Source organism: Hydractinia symbiolongicarpus, chromosome 5, assembly GCF_029227915.1.
Source record: "Hydractinia symbiolongicarpus strain clone_291-10 chromosome 5, HSymV2.1, whole genome shotgun sequence".
Taxonomy (NCBI): domain Eukaryota; kingdom Metazoa; phylum Cnidaria; class Hydrozoa; order Anthoathecata; family Hydractiniidae; genus Hydractinia; species Hydractinia symbiolongicarpus.
The window spans coordinates 8,465,661-8,483,920 of NC_079879.1; the positions used below are offsets into that span (position 1 = coordinate 8,465,661).

The 18,260-nt window shown below is 32.0% G+C and overlaps 1 protein-coding gene across 1 annotated transcript; it reads right to left on the reverse strand.

Annotated features, from left to right (window-relative positions):
* Positions 1-932: 932 nt before the first annotated feature.
* Positions 933-18,056, reverse strand: LOC130644585 (nucleolar pre-ribosomal-associated protein 1-like). The gene is made up of 27 exons (XM_057450248.1): positions 17,576-18,056; positions 16,851-16,978; positions 15,621-15,914; positions 15,424-15,520; positions 15,063-15,145; positions 14,601-14,788; positions 14,113-14,311; positions 13,535-13,651; positions 12,406-12,646; positions 11,950-12,173; positions 11,057-11,161; positions 10,780-10,975; positions 10,676-10,703; positions 9,177-9,229; positions 8,458-8,657; positions 8,308-8,335; positions 7,184-8,191; positions 6,208-6,822; positions 5,758-5,868; positions 5,185-5,411; positions 4,996-5,077; positions 4,755-4,915; positions 4,244-4,355; positions 3,802-4,052; positions 2,953-3,059; positions 1,764-2,045; positions 933-1,338 (listed from the first exon to the last, which is right to left on the reverse strand). Exons 1-27 carry the CDS (start codon positions 17,745-17,747, stop codon positions 1,005-1,007), a joined length of 5,643 nt encoding a protein of 1,880 aa, XP_057306231.1. The 5' UTR covers positions 17,748-18,056; the 3' UTR covers positions 933-1,004.
* Between the last annotated feature and the right edge of the window lie 204 nt (positions 18,057-18,260).

Below are 18,260 nucleotides of genomic sequence, written 5' to 3' on the forward strand. Positions count from 1 at the left end.
AAAAAATTGTTGTTCATGCTGTTAAAAAATATCAGATTCGTTAGTTCTGATAGAAGCGAGAAAATTTTTTGTTTCTAAGGGTTTAAACCTTTATAGTTAAATGAATACCAAAAACAAAGAGTTCATGTAATTGTGAGGAGCAAATACAACAACATGTTCACAAAGATTTCAGAAAGCATCAAAATTAACAAAAAACGAAAACTTAACAAATTTAATCCCACGCGATAGCTCTTCTTAAATTTACTTTAGCAGTGGACAGGTGTTTACTTGAGATGAAGCAGAACATTAGTTGTTTTGGACCTTTCTAGCTGCATTATAAATGTTCAATCATCTAGCGAAATTTTGAGAATTTTAATATTCTTTCTGAAGTAACTCTTATCTCCTTTTTTGAGAGCTTTTCAGTGACGTAACTGGGTTATGTATTTTAAAAAAAAATAATTTCCTTATATTTTCCATTCTCAGAATGTTTGAATAATAGCCTAAAACAGCACATTCAACGTATTCAAGATGGTAGAACATACAAAATTATTATTTTTTATTAACATGCACTTCACGGAAAAAGTATTTTTAAAAAAATACTTTGCTCTTAGCCTAGCTAACTTTAAGATATCCGATTCTTCCTGACTACTGCAGACCGTTCAACTTGTACACCCAATCCAGTTTTTCAAGATGTAAAGCTTTATATTGTTTTTTAAAAAGGTCTAGCATACCTGGAATATTCTGAATTCATCAAAAATGGCATTGTCTTTAAAAGATTTTTCGATAAACAAAACAAAGCAAGGAATAATTCGAATATCTAGTAATTCGAAAAACTGTAACAAATTCGAATATTATTCGAATAAGATATTTTCCTGATAAAGTCGAATGTCATAGACAATGAAGAATTTTAACGAAAAAAAAAAGGATAAATCTACCAAACAAAAGCGTCGATGGATATTATAATTTGGTTATTTCTTCCAACAGAGATCTCCTATTTGACAAAATAAAACTAAAAGCTATGTCTGCTACGTCTGCATCACATCAAGGGCGTCTAGTGTTTTCACGAAACCTTTCTCTCGGGCGACACGACCAAATTTTTTCCATTGTATCTGTGAGAATATTTCATGTGTTGGTTTTGTTGGTTTACTTAATAGAACAAATGCTTTAAACGTATTCTCGATGCAGTTTATATCATCATCGTCGTGGTTTTCTTCGAGAACCAAATCTCGTAACGTTGCAAGTATCAATTCTAAATCACCATTATGTAGCCACGTACTCAAATCACCAAAATAACTCCGCGTTGAAATCGCTTTCGCCAATGTAGAACAAATTACAACTTTTTCTTTCCTTTTGAGATTTCTGTAATAAGAAGAAAATTTTTCTTAGTGTGGTTTGAAAGAGCAACTGTGCAGTTGGGGTGCAACTCTCCCGATTTAAGAAGAAACAAGAAACAAGCACAAAGCTCGGTAATGTATTTCCTAACACCACTGCTCGAATTTTTTTTTCACAATCAAATACTGCTTTTACTAGTTGCCATGAAAATTAGCAGTTTTAGGACCGTTGCTAAAAAACTGGTTGTTTAAAAATACGTGTGTTGACACAGTTTGACATTCTCAAAATTTACCATCACTATAAAAAGTTTTTCACGCAAAGTTTGTCAACCCTGCTAAAGTATTAAACGGTCGCATTTTTTTACCCGAACAAAATTTCTTACAAGAATATCTTAATTGTCGTTGAAAAGACACAGATTTTGATGTAGAAACCGACAAATTTCTCAAACTTACTTCTTTCTCAACACATGACATCCCAAGATGAAGGCTTCATGAGCAAACATCCTTGGTATAGAAACAGTGTCTCTGATACGAGGTTCCACGTCAGTAATTTCCGCATCCATTTTATTTTTTACAATATCAATATCCATCTCTATTTCACTGATCGTCTTGTTTGCATTTTCATTGAGCATTTTCTCGTTAGACGCCACGTCCCTATCGGATTCACCACAGTTAAATGTATCGAACAACGTTGATAGCAACGAAATTAAACTTAATCTATCTCCACTAAGTGCACTATAAAAAGATAGAAAAGAAAATAGATAATAGATAATTTCATCAGCATGTTCAATATATATCTTTCCCAAACTACCAATATGAACACTAAACATATCTGCTTTACGTGGGGATAAATTTTCGTGAAGCGAGTATTAAATTTTGCAAGTCTTACGTATTTTTGGTCAGAACTAAATTCTTCTAAAAACTATAACAATAATTTTTTAAATTTAGCACAAAATCAAATCTAAATAAAAATATTCAAACCCGACATTAGCCCAGCTTATGAGTCCTGAACAGTGAAACAAGGTTATTTTGAGATGGGTATATTTTTTTTGTGAACTGTTAGGTTATAAATCATGATTTGGCAAGGTTTGATGTTGTTAGTTTTTGTCCATTCCAACAATAAATTTTCACAAAGTCCTGTATTCGCAAAAATAAATTCATGCAAAATGAAAAAACTCGGAAATATTGGTCCACGCGAAAATTATTCCATTACTGAAATCCTCTAATAAAGGTCCGAGCGTTTAATTTCTTCAACTTTTTACATGCTGTTTAAAAAAAAATTTTCAAAGGCATTCTAAAAAACATCAACAAAATCGTCTTCTTCTGCATCAAGGAAAAAATGTTGAGGGAGTTAACTAAGTTGGATATGTATCACTGGATTTATCAAGTTTATTATATCATTTTTCAATGCTGACCCAGCCTATTCTATAAAAACACGGTAATTGGAAAGCGAAAACAATAGATAGTAAACACTCAAGCAACTTGAGCGAAGACAACGTAAACACTTTTTGATTTGTTTTTACCTATAAAAAGGCGTCTGGAAATATTTCTCTATTAAACGCCGCTTCGTAGGGGCGTCTCTTAGAGGGGCCGTTCATTGGAGGATTTACGCTAATGATCTTAGTTTAATCTATTGTCCTACCTGGTGCATCCTCTATGTATCCATGTTAATATCGAATGTGTTTTGACCAGATCATAAGCCGCATGCGTAATTCTACATGCTGTCGTCAGCAGTTCCAAGATAACACACTGAAAAAGGAAATAAATACTAATGAGCTTTTCATATGACAGGAAAAAAAAAGCAACTAATTCTATGAATTGGTAACTTTTTTCTTCGAATAACCTAAACGCTGTTTTTCCCCGATAACCCGATAAGGGAAACAAGATATTATTATTATTATTATTATTATTATTATTATTATTATTATTATTATTATTATTATTATTATTATTATTATTATTATTATCCGCTAAAACATTATTCTTATTGATCAAAATTCACGAATTTGCGAAAGTTAATTTTAGCAAAGATTTGTTCCCTTCAAGTTGAAAGAATCAAAAAAATTGGTGACATTTTATTGAAATAGACCTCTTGAACAATCTAAACTGCCCAAATTATTTGTCAGATCAAATAATTGTACAAACAGGTAGTATTTGCAAGTAAGTGAGCATCGCCTTTGAGGTTGCTTCTTACTAAACGTCGTAAGGCGTAAAACTATCGCAAAATTTATGATCGTCTTAAAGACAAATGCAGTTTTTTTTTTAAGAAGTTGTTCCTAAGTACACTCTGAACATTGACAAGTGAACTTTGACAACTCCACAATGCGTGATCTAATATAGAAATAGCCGACGCAATTACTTGTGGTGGCGAACTTCGAACTTAGCTGTCTTTTCTCAACATATTATAACCAAGATTGTAGTCTAGAGTAATTATACAGATAACAGTACTGTTCCATGCGTTGATGAACACAACAAAAGCAAGCTATTATACCTTATTATTTTTGTCGCTTAAATTCGAATCATAAAACGCCATAAGGAGTTCGAAAACGTGATATTTTTTGTATAAATAGTAATCCGTTTGGTCTTTGAAACCATCAGCTAGCAACCTCAACACCCAACCTCGTTCAAGTGTATGTTCCAATGAACTACTGTTAAACAGTGGAAGGAATACTGGTAATTCTTTGACGTTCATAACAGGTTTATGAATAATGCAGTTGCTGATAATAGAATACAGATGTTGATCTGAAAAGAAATGTTGTATAGTTAACGTTTTATTCCTTCTGGTGGTACCAAAAATACCTTAAAAGATGACGTTTGTAACCAATAGGTCTCGTGGTCCCTACTATCTTAAAAAACGCCGGCTACAGTAAACAAATGCATTGCCTTTGTCAGATCTAGTCGCGATTAAAGATGGTGTATTGTAATAGTCTTACCTGGTCGTAGCAGAAAATACAAATATCTTGTGAAAAACGCACACCATATGCTTGTCCACCTCATATATTCTTCACATACTGAGTTCTTCAGTATCATTAAAAAGTAGGTAATCTGAGAAGAAAAAATCCATCTACACTAAAGTGACACACACTTATCGACACGTTTCAATTTTATTCATGTGCATTCTGAGTATTTTTGTTCATATTTTTTTCCTGATTAAATTCAACTTTTCGGCGAGTGCCAAGATTTGGACAAACTCTTGTGAAAAAAAATGGTAACGGGAAAACAGTTTTATAGCCCCGTTTTCCACCCTGTAACATCACTGGTTGTTTTGTGTCAAGCTATCTCACAATAAAAATAAAATAGGAATAACTAACTGCAGATACAGAATATGTCTCTATGTATTCCGCACTTTTATTGCTGACACTCCCTACCCCCCCCCCCCCCCCCCCCAAAAAAAAAGCACCCCTCACAACTAACATACAGCATTTCAATTTGTGAAGTAATCACCTGGTTTCTCTCTCGAAATCTCGAAACTTCCACTTGCTCGTTGTACAATGAAATAACATGATAGGCTATCTTGCGAAGTAACACATCATGTGAGGAGAGACATGATAATGTGAGAGACAAGCAACCAGTAGCAACAAACTGGCGACAATCAATAGAATAACCTAAAAAAATTGAAACACAATTAATATTCTAGAATGACAAGGAATCATTTTCTACTTGTAATTACGAAAAACCTACAAACCTGGTTGTAAAAGCGTTACAAACAGCGGTAAGAAGAAACGAGGATCATATAAATCGCCTTGAAGCTCTGCACACTCATCATCCTGAAATTATGAAACATAACTATGATAAAGAAGTTACACGCAGTTTGCGCCATCAAACAAAGTATTTCTCATTAAATTTCAAAACAGCTATGGAACTGTAAACTTACATCCATGGATAAATTGATGGGGAATTGGATAGCTGATTTAATCATCCTTTTCGCGTCTAGATTAGATAGTAGTTCGTTCCAAGCTTGTTCTTTTAAGAGATTGTAATTCGCCGTGTTTCGTTGTTTGTAAATCTTGTAAGCGTCCCTGCCCCATGTAAGTGGGTAGTACTTTGAAAGTTGGACACCATTGTTTTCGTATTGGCGTAAAATTGAAAAAATATGTAAATCTAAAAATAAAAATATAAAAACAGGCGTGAATTGTGTTTGTATAAAAAAAATGACAACAATGAAGGATACAGGATTCATGTTGGTGTGAACTTAGACGCAGAAAGGATTTGTAACATAAAAGTACGATAAAATTATTTTGTCTCAACAGAGGAGCAGAAGATATAATATTACACTCGGAAAATAAATTTATTTTTAACTCTAAATCTTGGGTTTATATAAAAATAGACAAAACCAACGAGGAAGGACAGAATAAAATAATTTAATTTAACACCACATACACTGATTACTAAGTTTCTTTCACCAGTGGAGATTCATCAATAAAAAAAGTATTGTATATAATCTTACCACTCTGTGATAGCGTTGCTTTGTATGCTACCATCAACACTGGCACGAATGATTGGTTACAGACATCTGGACACATTTTAACAATACTCGCCAGAAGTTGAACAAGCGAGACTGCAAGATAATGAAACACATCAAGTCAAAAGTTTGTACCAACAAATCTTACTGCTCGATGGAATTACTCCTGCTACTTTTTTTTGTCACAAAATAAAAAAGTTAAAAACTTAGCTTTTTGATAACACTTATAAGTTCCTATTAAAAAGATGGTCAAGTAAATATCTTACAACTTCATGTTTAAAATGTTGATTATATTTCTTAATATTGGATTTTTGTAGAAGAGATGGCAAATGAGTACTGGGATTCAAAATAATTCAAAATAATACTAACATTTCACCTCAAACTTTATATTCAATACAGAGTAAAACTTAACTTATTATAATCAAGGGAAATTACCTTTTTCTGGCGTTTCACCTTCAGTTTCAGAAAAGAAGACTTCCAAGAATTCAGAATGACTGATCACCATTTCGTATATGTCTACCATCTTCAAACAATCTAATTTTGCGAACTTCTTTTTTGAGTATAAACATTCCATTGATACACATAATGTTGTCATCGAGTTTCCATTCTTAAATTTATTCTTTAAAACAAACTTAACAAACTCATTCCATTTTGGGACCAAGGCTTCCAATGTTTTGCTTTTCAATTTAACTCCATGTAACATTTTCACGAAAACTTTGATGTAGTCAACGCAACATTTATGCAAGTCACCATCAACGTGGGTTAAACAGATAGACATTAGACTAACCAACATCTTACATGCAAGCAAACTTTGATTTTTTTCAACGTTTAACGTCATAACAGCTTTGCTGCAAAACTGGAGCATGTTAGCGATCTTTGGGAAAGAAATTGATATCAAGCAGTCTGACAGATCTTCCAGAGTGAAACGAATCTTCTCCGGGGTTGCAAAAGGCAATAATAATTTCAAAATAGATTTCAAGTCGCCACTGTTTTCAATATTTCGAAACGTTGTTACAAGTTCATCCCAGCATTGATTCACTAATGCTTCACCTGTATTAAAGTAAAAACTAACTTTGGTGCACCAAGTCAAAAACATTTGAAATAACAAGGATGTTTAAAATACATAGCTTTTTAGAAGCATATAAAAGTCGCTCAGGTTTGCTCAGCAAAATTTCATTTACTTGCTCAAAATTTTGGTTACATTAAATTTGCATTAATATTTTAACTTCCTTCTGACAAACCAAAATGTTAAGTCAGCCAAAAGCTTTTAAGCAATCCTTCTCTCTGGAAGAAAATTTCTCACTTATTTTGTTATGCAATTACAACAAACATTAAAACAAAACAACTTGAAATCCAGTTAAATTTCACAGAGCAACTGCATTCACACAAAAACAATCCTGGCTGCACTTACCAAACATTTCAAACTTCTTATGCGTACGATGAGTTTTTAACGCATACAAGACCAAGGGTAACAGATAAACAGTCACATTTGACGCTGATATTTCTCCATTTAACACAGCATCAATAAAAACATCAACATAGTTTCCATTCCTCCTGCACAACAACAAAGCCACAGAACTTGATATAGTACACTTGTGTTGCAGCAGTTTTGTGTAGTGCGATTCGTTGAGATCGATCTTCTTCGTATAAAAACGTAACACAATCGTGAAAGTCTTTAGCATTGTTTCGGCCTCACTTCCGATAGCTTGGATTAAAAATTCTTTCAAGATGTTGTCTTCTATATCTATAGTTACTTCATCAGGACAAGTTTGATTGATCTTGTCCAACACTTTACATAGTGCATCTAAATACACGTTATTTCGTGAGGTGCTTTCAGTTAACAAGTTCGATATAAGCGTTTGAGCTACATGCTCGTTCGTTTCTTTATCTAAATAGCCGACAACCTTCTGTAAAAAGAGCAAACTGTCATGTACAACTTCCTCGTTTTTACAAACACCATTCAAGTATAAATGAAGAATGTCCTGGTACACAGCTGCACGAGAAGCATCTTTCAGATTTTTTAAACACGTCACGTGCATGCTTTCGGCAAATAATTTCCATAATGGCGTGCTAGCACTGTGGGGTTCATGTATCCATGGCAACTTCAAAATAATGTCCACAATCTCCGAAGTAGACTCATTTGAGTACAGAAGACAAGACTGCAAAATGTGACTAAATTGGTCCGTTACGGTAGTCAGTAGAGGTTGCAACTTATTCACAATGTTGTTGTTGTATAAAATGTAAAGTGCATTGCACAAAAACATGACAAAGGCTTTCATTGACGAGCTCTTTATGGATGACAAAAAGGAAGTCGAATCTTTCATTAATAGAGAAATATCTTTCAAAGAACTACTTGTAACTTTCGAGTCTTTCGAAAGAATAAGAGACAACATCTTTTCCGTTATATTTTCCGTAACGTCTAAAAAGAAATGAGATGACTAAATTACCGAATAATTTACAAGAATATGCACATAAATTATGTGTATAAATTAAAATGAAAATAATAGATATGATTGTTTCGTAAAAAACTAATACCTTTCTTGTTTGAAGGGTAAGTGTAAAGCTGAAATTGAAATAATTTAGTAAAATTAATTGGTGTAAGCAATACTAAATTCCACAGCTTGAAAGAACATGCAAGCTCTACTTGACACAAAGAACAGACAATAGTGTATCGGCATTACTAACCGTCTTCTTGGATTTCAAGCAATCTGTATTTAACACTCCCATCCCTTTTAACCACACATCACAAAATGAGAAGAATTCAGTATAACATCCATGTGCAGCCTCATCGATCTGTTTACGTAAAAGTTGTGTTAGTAACTGAGGCTTTTGCAGACAGACAAAAACTTTTCCAAGAACTGGTAAAACAATCTGCTTGATTTGCTCTAAACAAATTTAAAAGAACAATAAACAACCATGTTAACAGTCTTGTCACTTTTATGGATACAGTATTTTGTAAGAAATGTCTGTACATTATAATATAAAATATTATCCCTATTAAATATTTAGCTTTTATTCTTCTAATTGTTCAAATAACTGTGCGGTGCAAAAAAGACATACAACCTTAGATAATTAGCAAAGGTTCCACTTTAGCGAACTCTGAGCAAGTTAATATAATATAAAATATCCAACGCATTAGGTTACTTATTTTTTGGGGAAAAACAACGAAAACGACAACAATAACAACAAAATTTCTATATTTTTAGTGAAAATATCAGTTCTTTGACCAAATATAAATGTTTTTGAAATATCTTTTTAATAATAATAATAAAAAATCATCTAAAATTTGTACCTCATATGCTTCACAAATGTATTTTTGGAATATTCTTGCTGTGGTTTCAAACAACAAAATGACAGTAGGGACACACTATAAAACAAGTATTAAATTTATCAAGCTTGGTTACCTTCTGATTTGACCAGCTTTACAAAAGCGACAAGAAGAGGACTGAATGGCAACCTAAGAAGAGAAAATAGGCATAAAGAAAACAATCAACCTCTCCATGCTACCACTTGTCCTCATCAAGCTTAGGAGCTTGGTGAAGATGTTAACTAGCATTTTTACGTATTGTCCTTTGGAGAAATAATATTAAGTGATTTATTAAAGCGACTTGGAAATTGTGATTTTTTTTTTTTTTTGAGGAACAGAATAGTAACTCTACTTATTGTAACGAGAGGTAATAATTCAGATACTATAGTTTAGAGGTTATAATTTAGGGATTCCTTGGACCAAAAAAAAAATCCTTCAGAGGCGGAAGGGGACAAAGGGGTGTAGAGGGAGACACCATCTTTCTGTACGTTATGGTCGTATACACATGATGTATTTTCTTCACTGTGCTGCTGTTACTTTATAAAGTTGAACATTCCGAAACTCAACTCAACAAAATATGAAATTCCCTTTTTAACACGATTTTTATTTCAAATAATTTTTTAATATATTTTTAATGGTATTACCCTGAAACTCCTAGTAGCTGACTTTTTATCATTTTGGATTAGAAATATGGAAAAATTTACAGCAGGTGGTGTGCCACGCCCCTTTTGAAAGGCACTGTTTCAAATATATTTAGCAGTTTGGTATTTGGATTTTATAATGGATTAGTCATTAGCCCGTTAAAAAATCTATGGGTTCGCTTGTCTTTAAAATTTACCCGTCACAATAAAGTGGATAAAAATATATCGCATTTGATATTCGTGTTTCCATAGCATGATTTTCCAACTCAACAAGGGGTCTGCGTAGAAACAGATAGACAACGGCTATCATTAAAGAGACTTAAAATGTTAACATTTAGGTTTATATGTCTAAAGTTGTTTAAAAATAACTTTTGCCTTCGCTTTTACCACTCTCTGAAGCCTGTGAGCATTATTTTTTTAGTTTCCACTAAAACTTTGGTACCCCGTAATTTTTATATACTTTTCTAATTTTATTGTAAGAATTTCTCAATAAAAAATGTGTACAATTAACCTATGAACTATGTCTCTAACCAGGTGTGCATATATATTTGACTTTTTATGATCATATAGTTACTCCAAATGTATGTGTGAAAATATGTTTTTACATTTTTTACATGATGTAATTGCATATAATTAACATTATTTTCAATATATACAAAAAAAGAGAAAAAAATGCTGACGTCAGCACAAAAATTTGCTGAGTCAGCTTTTAAGGCATGACTTTTAATTGTCATGTGACAGACATCATCCGTACCAAGTTTTATAAGTTATAACCTAATACAAGGGAAGTTATGGGGTAGGGCATCCCCCCCCCCCTCCAAAAAAAATAAAATAAAATACGTGAGTAAATATACGTTCATATACGTCAACAATAAAAATGGATTTTTATTATTTTAAGCTTTCCAAAAAGCCTGTAAAGAAAGTTTTGAGATGATTTAGACTTTAAACAACAAACCTATATTGTTCTTCTCTGTAGCTATCATCTAAATATAAAAAAATAATAAAATATAGTGGAAAAAACTCCCCAGGACAAAGTGTCTCGATTAAGCAGATTCTTACCAGTTTCCTCCACGATGTTGTATATTTCTTGAGTGTATAAAAAGGGTTCGCTTAAAATCTTCACACAACAGTCTGCGAATTGCTTGCAAAGTGCTTTAGTATCAACGCCATCACTCTCTGTTGATGATATCAAGCTATTCAGCCATAAATTCACTTCAAAATCATAATCGTTATACTGTCCAGTTGCATTTAAAATCTAAAATATATCGTCAGGGTACACTTGTAGTGTAGGGTTGTTATATAATGTAAGTTATTATGGTTATAGTAAAAATTTTACTTTAAAAAACAGTTTTTGAGATTTTTCTGTAATGTGAATGTTGTTTTTCCATGTAATCATGGTGGTGAGAACCAAGTGAATAATATTGTCAGTTGATGATAACTTCTAAAATAAAGTGAAAAAAAACTGCACAATATTTCGTCAAGACGAAAAGCATTCTAAATGTTTTAAAGAATGCTCTAAAATGGTAGATTTCACACCACCTATCCCCTTCCTTGTATGCTTTTGACGTACCCTTTCCCAGCGGCTAGGTATGCGTCCGTAATGGCCATTAATTTTCTGTTTTAAGCATGTTTAACTTGATTTTTCTGTCTTCAATAGTTTAATGAAAGTAAACCACACATCCTTCTCTCTGTCCTACAACTCTTCTCAAAATATTTTTATCCTTCTGACTCAACAAATTCTAACTGAGTCAAATTAGGGAAAGGATTTTTTTTCTATAAACATATGAAACTGCTTAAGCAGTTCTTCTACTTACAATTGTACAAAGCAGATGCGAAAAAGCTTTGTACGTGTTTGTTAACTCCTTAAAATACTGACACTTAGTCCGTTAGTTTATAAAGTCCGTTAGTGTGTTTATAAATTCATATTATTGATATGCTAAAAACTTTAGTCAGGTATCTGATGACTTTAAAAAATAAGCTATGACCATGAAACCAATCCTAAAATTATAGCAAGATGTTGGAATACTTTTCTATTACTAAAGTAGTGAAAGGTCAAATTTGTTCATGTCTATAAGTAAAATCGACCTCTCAAAATATTTAAACTGGCCTAAATTATTCGTCAGCTTTTTTTTTCGTTGATCTTAATTTTTGTCGAGCCTGATTTTCCTATTTAGGGTCGACAAAGTTTGAGCAATAAGTACTGCAACAAAAACAAAACATACACGTTACCTTTTCAACCCAACTTCTTATGCCTGTCTGCTCTTGTAACAAAATATCCAAACTTAACTTCAACACATCTTTATTACATGCTGTGTCTTCAAATAGCAATAATTTGCATATGTTATATCCAGACTCAGTGAGTACACCAGGCTTTAAAACTTGATAAAGGTGAAGACATTTCACACACAAGGTGAATGTTGCTAACTTGTTTTCACTTTTTTCTTCACGTGGTTCTATAATAAAATAAAAACCATTAAAAAAATATGTGAGAAAAATATGGTTAAATACAATCGTGAGAAGTTCGTTTTTGGCAGATACATTGTTTAGATATACATTTAGGAAATATTCTTTAAAACCTTCTCTCAAGTCAATATTTTTATAAATTGCGCTAAGCAGCTTAAAATGCAACATTGAGTTTTTAGGAAGAAAGTGTTTGAGCAAACATGCAATAAAATAGAAAGTTACCATCTTCTTGTTCATCCTCTTCCATTTTTTGTTCACCAGCTTTCTTCTTGGAGAAAATAATCTGACGTATGGCAATAACAGCTTTTACATCTGGTAGCAAGTAAACAGCACCACTTATAAACTCATCAATTTTGTCCTTCAAAGTACTGTGAGACAGTAAACAGGTTTTAACATCGACACATCGAGACAATACAATCTGTAACAAATCTAATGTGTACTGCTGCACTTTCATCATTTTACTCTGAAAAATAAAATTAATACAACATTACAATGACAGTTGAAGGGAAGGTTAAGCATAGGTTTCCTTAATGAAAATTTTAACTGGCTGACATCAAACCTTTTGGATATTGCTCTTATTTACAGTCATGCAGTTGTTTTAGGAGAAAACATTTAACCCTATTCGGTCCGGGGTTTTTCGAACATACTATCAATAACTTTTCATAGGATTGTTCAAATTGAATCAAACTTGGCACACTTATAGTACGTCATAAAAAGAACAAAATGGCGGCAATAAATTTTTGCTTGCGTCAGCACATTTTCTGTGACGTCATCAGAAGCTTGAAAATTGTTAAAAATGCCACTATCTGCTTAAAATATAATTACTTTTGTTCTAGAGCGAATTTTTACATTCTGTTTGAAGTTTCTGAAAGCTAAGTAAAATTATTTTAACATATCTTCCGTTTTTTACATGGATCGGATAAAAAATTGCCAAAAATTGCCCGAAAATTCGCTTTTTTCCGATTTTCGGGTAAAATCCGACAAAATCGGGAAATCGGATAGTCACGTGTCAAAACTATTCAAAATGATTCTTCTTGATGAAACAAAGTTGTGTTGCAAGTTTCAAGTTCTAAAGATAATCTTAACAGGAGTTATTATATTTTCCCCATTATAAGGATTTTATAGAGATTTTAGGGGTAGTTTCGAGTAATAGCCAATATCAAAGCCTCTGAAAGGTATGGGACCTAAAAATTTAGCATGCAGGTGTCTAATAGATAAATGTTGGAACTCAGTAACTATCATAGCCATATAAGAAAGCAATCAGGAGTTATTAAAAAAAACCGTCAGGGGGGGGCGGAATCCCCCCCCCCCCCCGGACAGAATAGGGTTAATACAAAAAATATTTTAAAACCTTTAACCCTGTTGTAAATTGCATTTTAGTCATCAAATTAGGGACAGCGTGCTTGACAAGGACATCTTTCTTTGAACTGCTTGACAGTACATCGGTTAGTGATACGTTTTTCAGTAGCTAAATTTAAAAAAACTCCACTTAAACTACAATAAAGTATTGTCTTTTTGAATTAATTAGAGAAAGTAAACAAGTCACAGTGTAGAAAAAAACTTTTTAAGTGGAGGAAGTACAATAATTTAAAACATAACTCAAAGAATGTTTAGTGAGTTAAACAATTAAACTTTAAAAATTAAATAGCAAAGTAAAGAGAAGAGAGAAAAAGATTGAATTGGAGTTTCAGAGTAACACAACTTTTGGTTAGGTTAGGGTTATACATTTTTCTATATACATTTACATGAGCCAAACTTTTAAGGGATGAATAAAATAGATTGAGTAATCACATATGCGACCCATCAAGACATCCATCAACTGAAAAACAGTTCAAGTTATTGGAGCAAACTTTGGTTCAGGCAAAAATTTCCTTTGTACTTTTAGGTATCGCAAGTATTTTGGCTAAAGGGGCGGAAAAAACATCTAACCTTTGTAACAAAGTCCATGTTTGCAAACCATACTTCTGAATCTCTTGGCTCCAATTGTAGATTTAAACCATTTAAATAAGGTATTGTTATATCATAGCAAGTTTTCAAAGTTTTCGTTGTTACTTGAAACATCTCCTCTTCTTGCTGTGCTTGTTGTTTTGTAGACAACAAAAACTTTAAAAGAACTGGATTGACTAATCTAAAATGTATAATAATAATAGCTGTACATTGTTTGCACCAGTGCTAGACAAACCAACTCTTGATGGATTAAAAGATGCATGGCAATCTTTGCTGCGACATGTAATGGTGTCAGATGCAAAATGCTATTTGTTAATAAAAAAATGTTAATTGTGGTCTAGATTTATATGAGACAGTACACATCTAAATCAGGAATTGTTGTTTCAAATCGCCAAGTTAAATTTACCAGAGAAATTCTTTTTCTTGTGGTTGACAAACTAAAATTCTGAAATAAAAACTAATGCTCATACTTGTCGTTGACACCAGGTGCGAAACATATTCCATACTTCATGTCGGTACACAATTTAGCCAGCATTTGTAAAATCAAGTTCCGAATATTTTCATCCTTATTTTTGCAGAGTATGGTCAGTTTTGATAACACCATTGGGTTGAAGAATACCAGTTTGGTTTTCTTCAGTAAGTTTGGTTCATCAATAACCTAAAATAATAACAATTTTAATGATGTATCTTAATCTCAAGATATTATCTTCTTTTTCAGAGGCCTCAAAAAGGTTGACTTGAAAAAAGTAGCAGGAACATTTTTAGTAGAACCCAAGGACCTTGCCAACTCTGGATGCTACAGGAAAGAAAGATTAGATATTAAGGCATGATCCTAAAAGGCGAACCTATGTATACATTTGTACTAAAATACTGCTTGCAGAAATTGTATAGTTAAACGAAGTGGTCATATGCTTGACGAAGAAACTTTATACCTTATTAAGGAGGGTTTCCAAGACAGCAATTATTGTTTCTGTTGAATCAAGATGTAGATCAGTCAAGATAAGTAACCCCAAACCTACAGATAATTATATTTCTAACAAAATCTATAAAAAATGGTCAACATAGTAAAAACAAACTTCTCTAAAAATCATTATATCTAACATGAATTATTTTTTCATTTGTCTGTTCAGCAATCACAACATTGAAAATACAGTTTATCGAATTATAGACTGGTAACATTTCGAAGTGAATGTAAAGGCATATACTTCCTATTAATATTAATAATGAGGATTAATAATATCAATCCTATTAATATTTAATATGTCTACTACAATAAAAAATAGAAATAATAACCTTTTTCTTCAAGGATTTTCTTAATAACCGAGACATCGCCAAATGCAAAAAATGCCAAACAAAATCTGACAAAACATGTGCGTGGATCAGGCTTTTGCTGCAACACAGGAAATGTAAAAAATACATTTTGTAAATTGCGGAGAAACAGTATACAAATACCAATAAGGCATATCAAAAACACTGAATACTTCACCAACCTTTCGATCTCGTTTTTTGGCAATCACTTTAAGGCATTTTAAACTGAAGTCAAAACTTCCCAAAAATTCCTTCACACTGTTAACACCTTGCGCCAACATCAACGTCATGCACGTTAAAGCTGACTTAATGAGTTGATTACTTGCGTTTGCATTCAGTGATGAGTAGAGAAACTTCGTGTGATTTTGCAAAACTTTACTGACAACAAATGAACCAATTGAATGGAAAGTGTTACTATCATTTTGCTGTGATAAAGCTGTAAAAATCATTTCAAATGCTTCCCAAATTAAAGCAAGCTAAAACAAAAAGGCATTACAACAAGATACAGCATGCATAACAAAATAAAACAAAGGCTCATGCAAAATAATTTTACAAAAATTCATAAAAAGTGAGTTTCTTCTTAGACTTGACTAAATAGTCAAGTTAATGTAAAACTAATACATATTATAAATGGTCCAATTATCACAAGACTCCAATTGGATTGTAAACAAATTAATTATTTTTGGCTTATATGCATTTTTATTTACATGTTTATTTTCGTTCATTCATTTATATATAGTATATTTTATTTTACTACTATTTAGAATACAATGGTAGTTTTTGACACTGTAATATTTCTATTGCCACTACCACTCCATTACCACTCCACCACTATTTCTACCATTAACACCATCTCTAAAATCATCACCGCTACCACCCTCAAGCCTCTCCACTTATCTATTATTATCATGATCATTAACACCACAATTTTCATCAACTGCATTAAGAAAAGATTTATTTCATTTAAAAACTACTTTTTTTCGTTTGTTATGCTGTGAATACATTCACACAAAAGGCTATCATTAACCAATAACCACAAAAAATAAATTTAAAACAAAAAAGAATTTGAAATCTAAACAATTAAGAACTTAAAGCCTAACAAATTACAATAATATTTGCATCTAATACAGAGAAAACTAGATTACTAGCCAAAGTTTTTTGTCCTGAAAAATTGAAACTTTTTAATAGCACAGAAGGTTAATGCACCATGTAAATGTTTTAAACGTTGTTGAGTAGTTTTGACAACAAATGTAACACATTTTTTTAAAAAAAGGGACTAATGTGTGAAAACTTAAATTTGGGACAAAATTACCTATTTTTGAATGAGAATTTGCTGCTTACTTATTGTTCAAGATCCTGGATGACGATACACAACAATTTCTTACGTTAACATAATAGATAAAAGGTAATACCTTCAAAGGAGCTGGTCTACCATCAGCACCAAATAAATGGAATATCTCGTTGCATTCTGGTGATGTCTTCAAGTAAGATTCAACAAATTTTGAGGAGGTTTTAGCCTGACTGATAAACTCTTTTAAGGCTGTAAGAAAATAATAAAACATGTATAATTAAGCAATTTTACCTTAAAGTAAAGACAGATAATTTGTAGCATGGGTGTGACAAAATGATTCGTAGAAAATTAACAGTAAAACGTAAATAGTCAATCAATAAAATATACAATGCTTTAACAGTAAGCTTCTTAAGTGACATAAAATCTTTGATGCCTTAAATATTTTACTCTTAAAGCATAGACCTGGTTTAAAAAGACTGTTTTTTAGTGAACAAATAATCAGTTTTCTGAAACTTGAGGTACATTTTGTGATAAAAGACAAGACCTAGATGGTTTATATTTGATAGCCCTTATGCAGCTCAATTTATTCTTTTTCTACATGGGAAGCAACTTGCCCTTAGGGGTTATGGTGACCAAACTGCAGGGCGTTCTTTTTCCCTGAATTTTTCCTGTATGTCTCTGTGATCTTTAATATACATATCTGGAATGAGGCTAAACAGCTTTTTAAAAAGTGCATGGAAATTTTGAATTAATTGGAAAACATTTTTGTAAATTGTTGTTGCTACTATAAACATGTTCTGACACAATAAGCTGTAAACAAAATTTATCAGACAAATCAAATTTTACCTGTCACTTCATTGTCCTCCTCTTTTAACTTTCGTTTTATAGAGGCAACCAGATCACCTAAATCAATGTCCACTTTGCTTTTCTTTGTTTCTTCTGTAACATCCTGTTCTAATTCCGTTAACTTCCGCTTCATTTTTTTTTCTTTATACACAGCAAAAATAACACTTATCATAATTCCCAAACAATCAGTGTTTGTGAAAATCTATTTTAATGAAATTAGAGCAGAGCTCTAATAACATGGTATTAAATCCTTTTAAGGTTCCAGTTAAAAAGAGGTTACTGTACAAAAAAACATAGGCTGGATAGTCTTATCACATGTGCTGAACTATACAGAGAAGTTCATAAAATATAAACAATTATAGCTAAAATACAATAGCCTGTGCTTATCACACTATAATTATTTGATAAACAACATTTTCTGGAAATAAATGCACCCTGAATAAGCACACAATTAAGTATAGCCAATCCTTTTAAACTGATTTATTTTTCAGGTGTCTATTTGTTATAAAGAAAAGAAAATTCAAGAGAATCCATAAAGTTATTTAGATACACTGCACATAAAATCAAATAATTTAAACGATTATTTGCTTAAAATTGAAAATTGAAAAGTTACAAATATAGGCACCATGGTTTTAATATTCTTTTGCAACAATATATATTTATAAATATTGACCTTATATATATA

Coding starts and splice junctions, on each gene's coding strand:
- LOC130644585 (XM_057450248.1), bottom strand. CDS start 17,747: ATGATAAGTGTTATTTTTGCTGTGTATAAAGAAAAAAAAATGAAGCGG. Junction 13,652..14,112: donor ACATGGACTTTGTTACAAAG/GTTAGATGTTTT, acceptor TTTTAAATTTAG/CTACTGAAAAACGTATCACT. Junction 8,658..9,176: donor AAAGCTGGTCAAATCAGAAG/GTAACCAAGCTT, acceptor AAATTTGTTTAG/AGCAAATCAAGCAGATTGTT.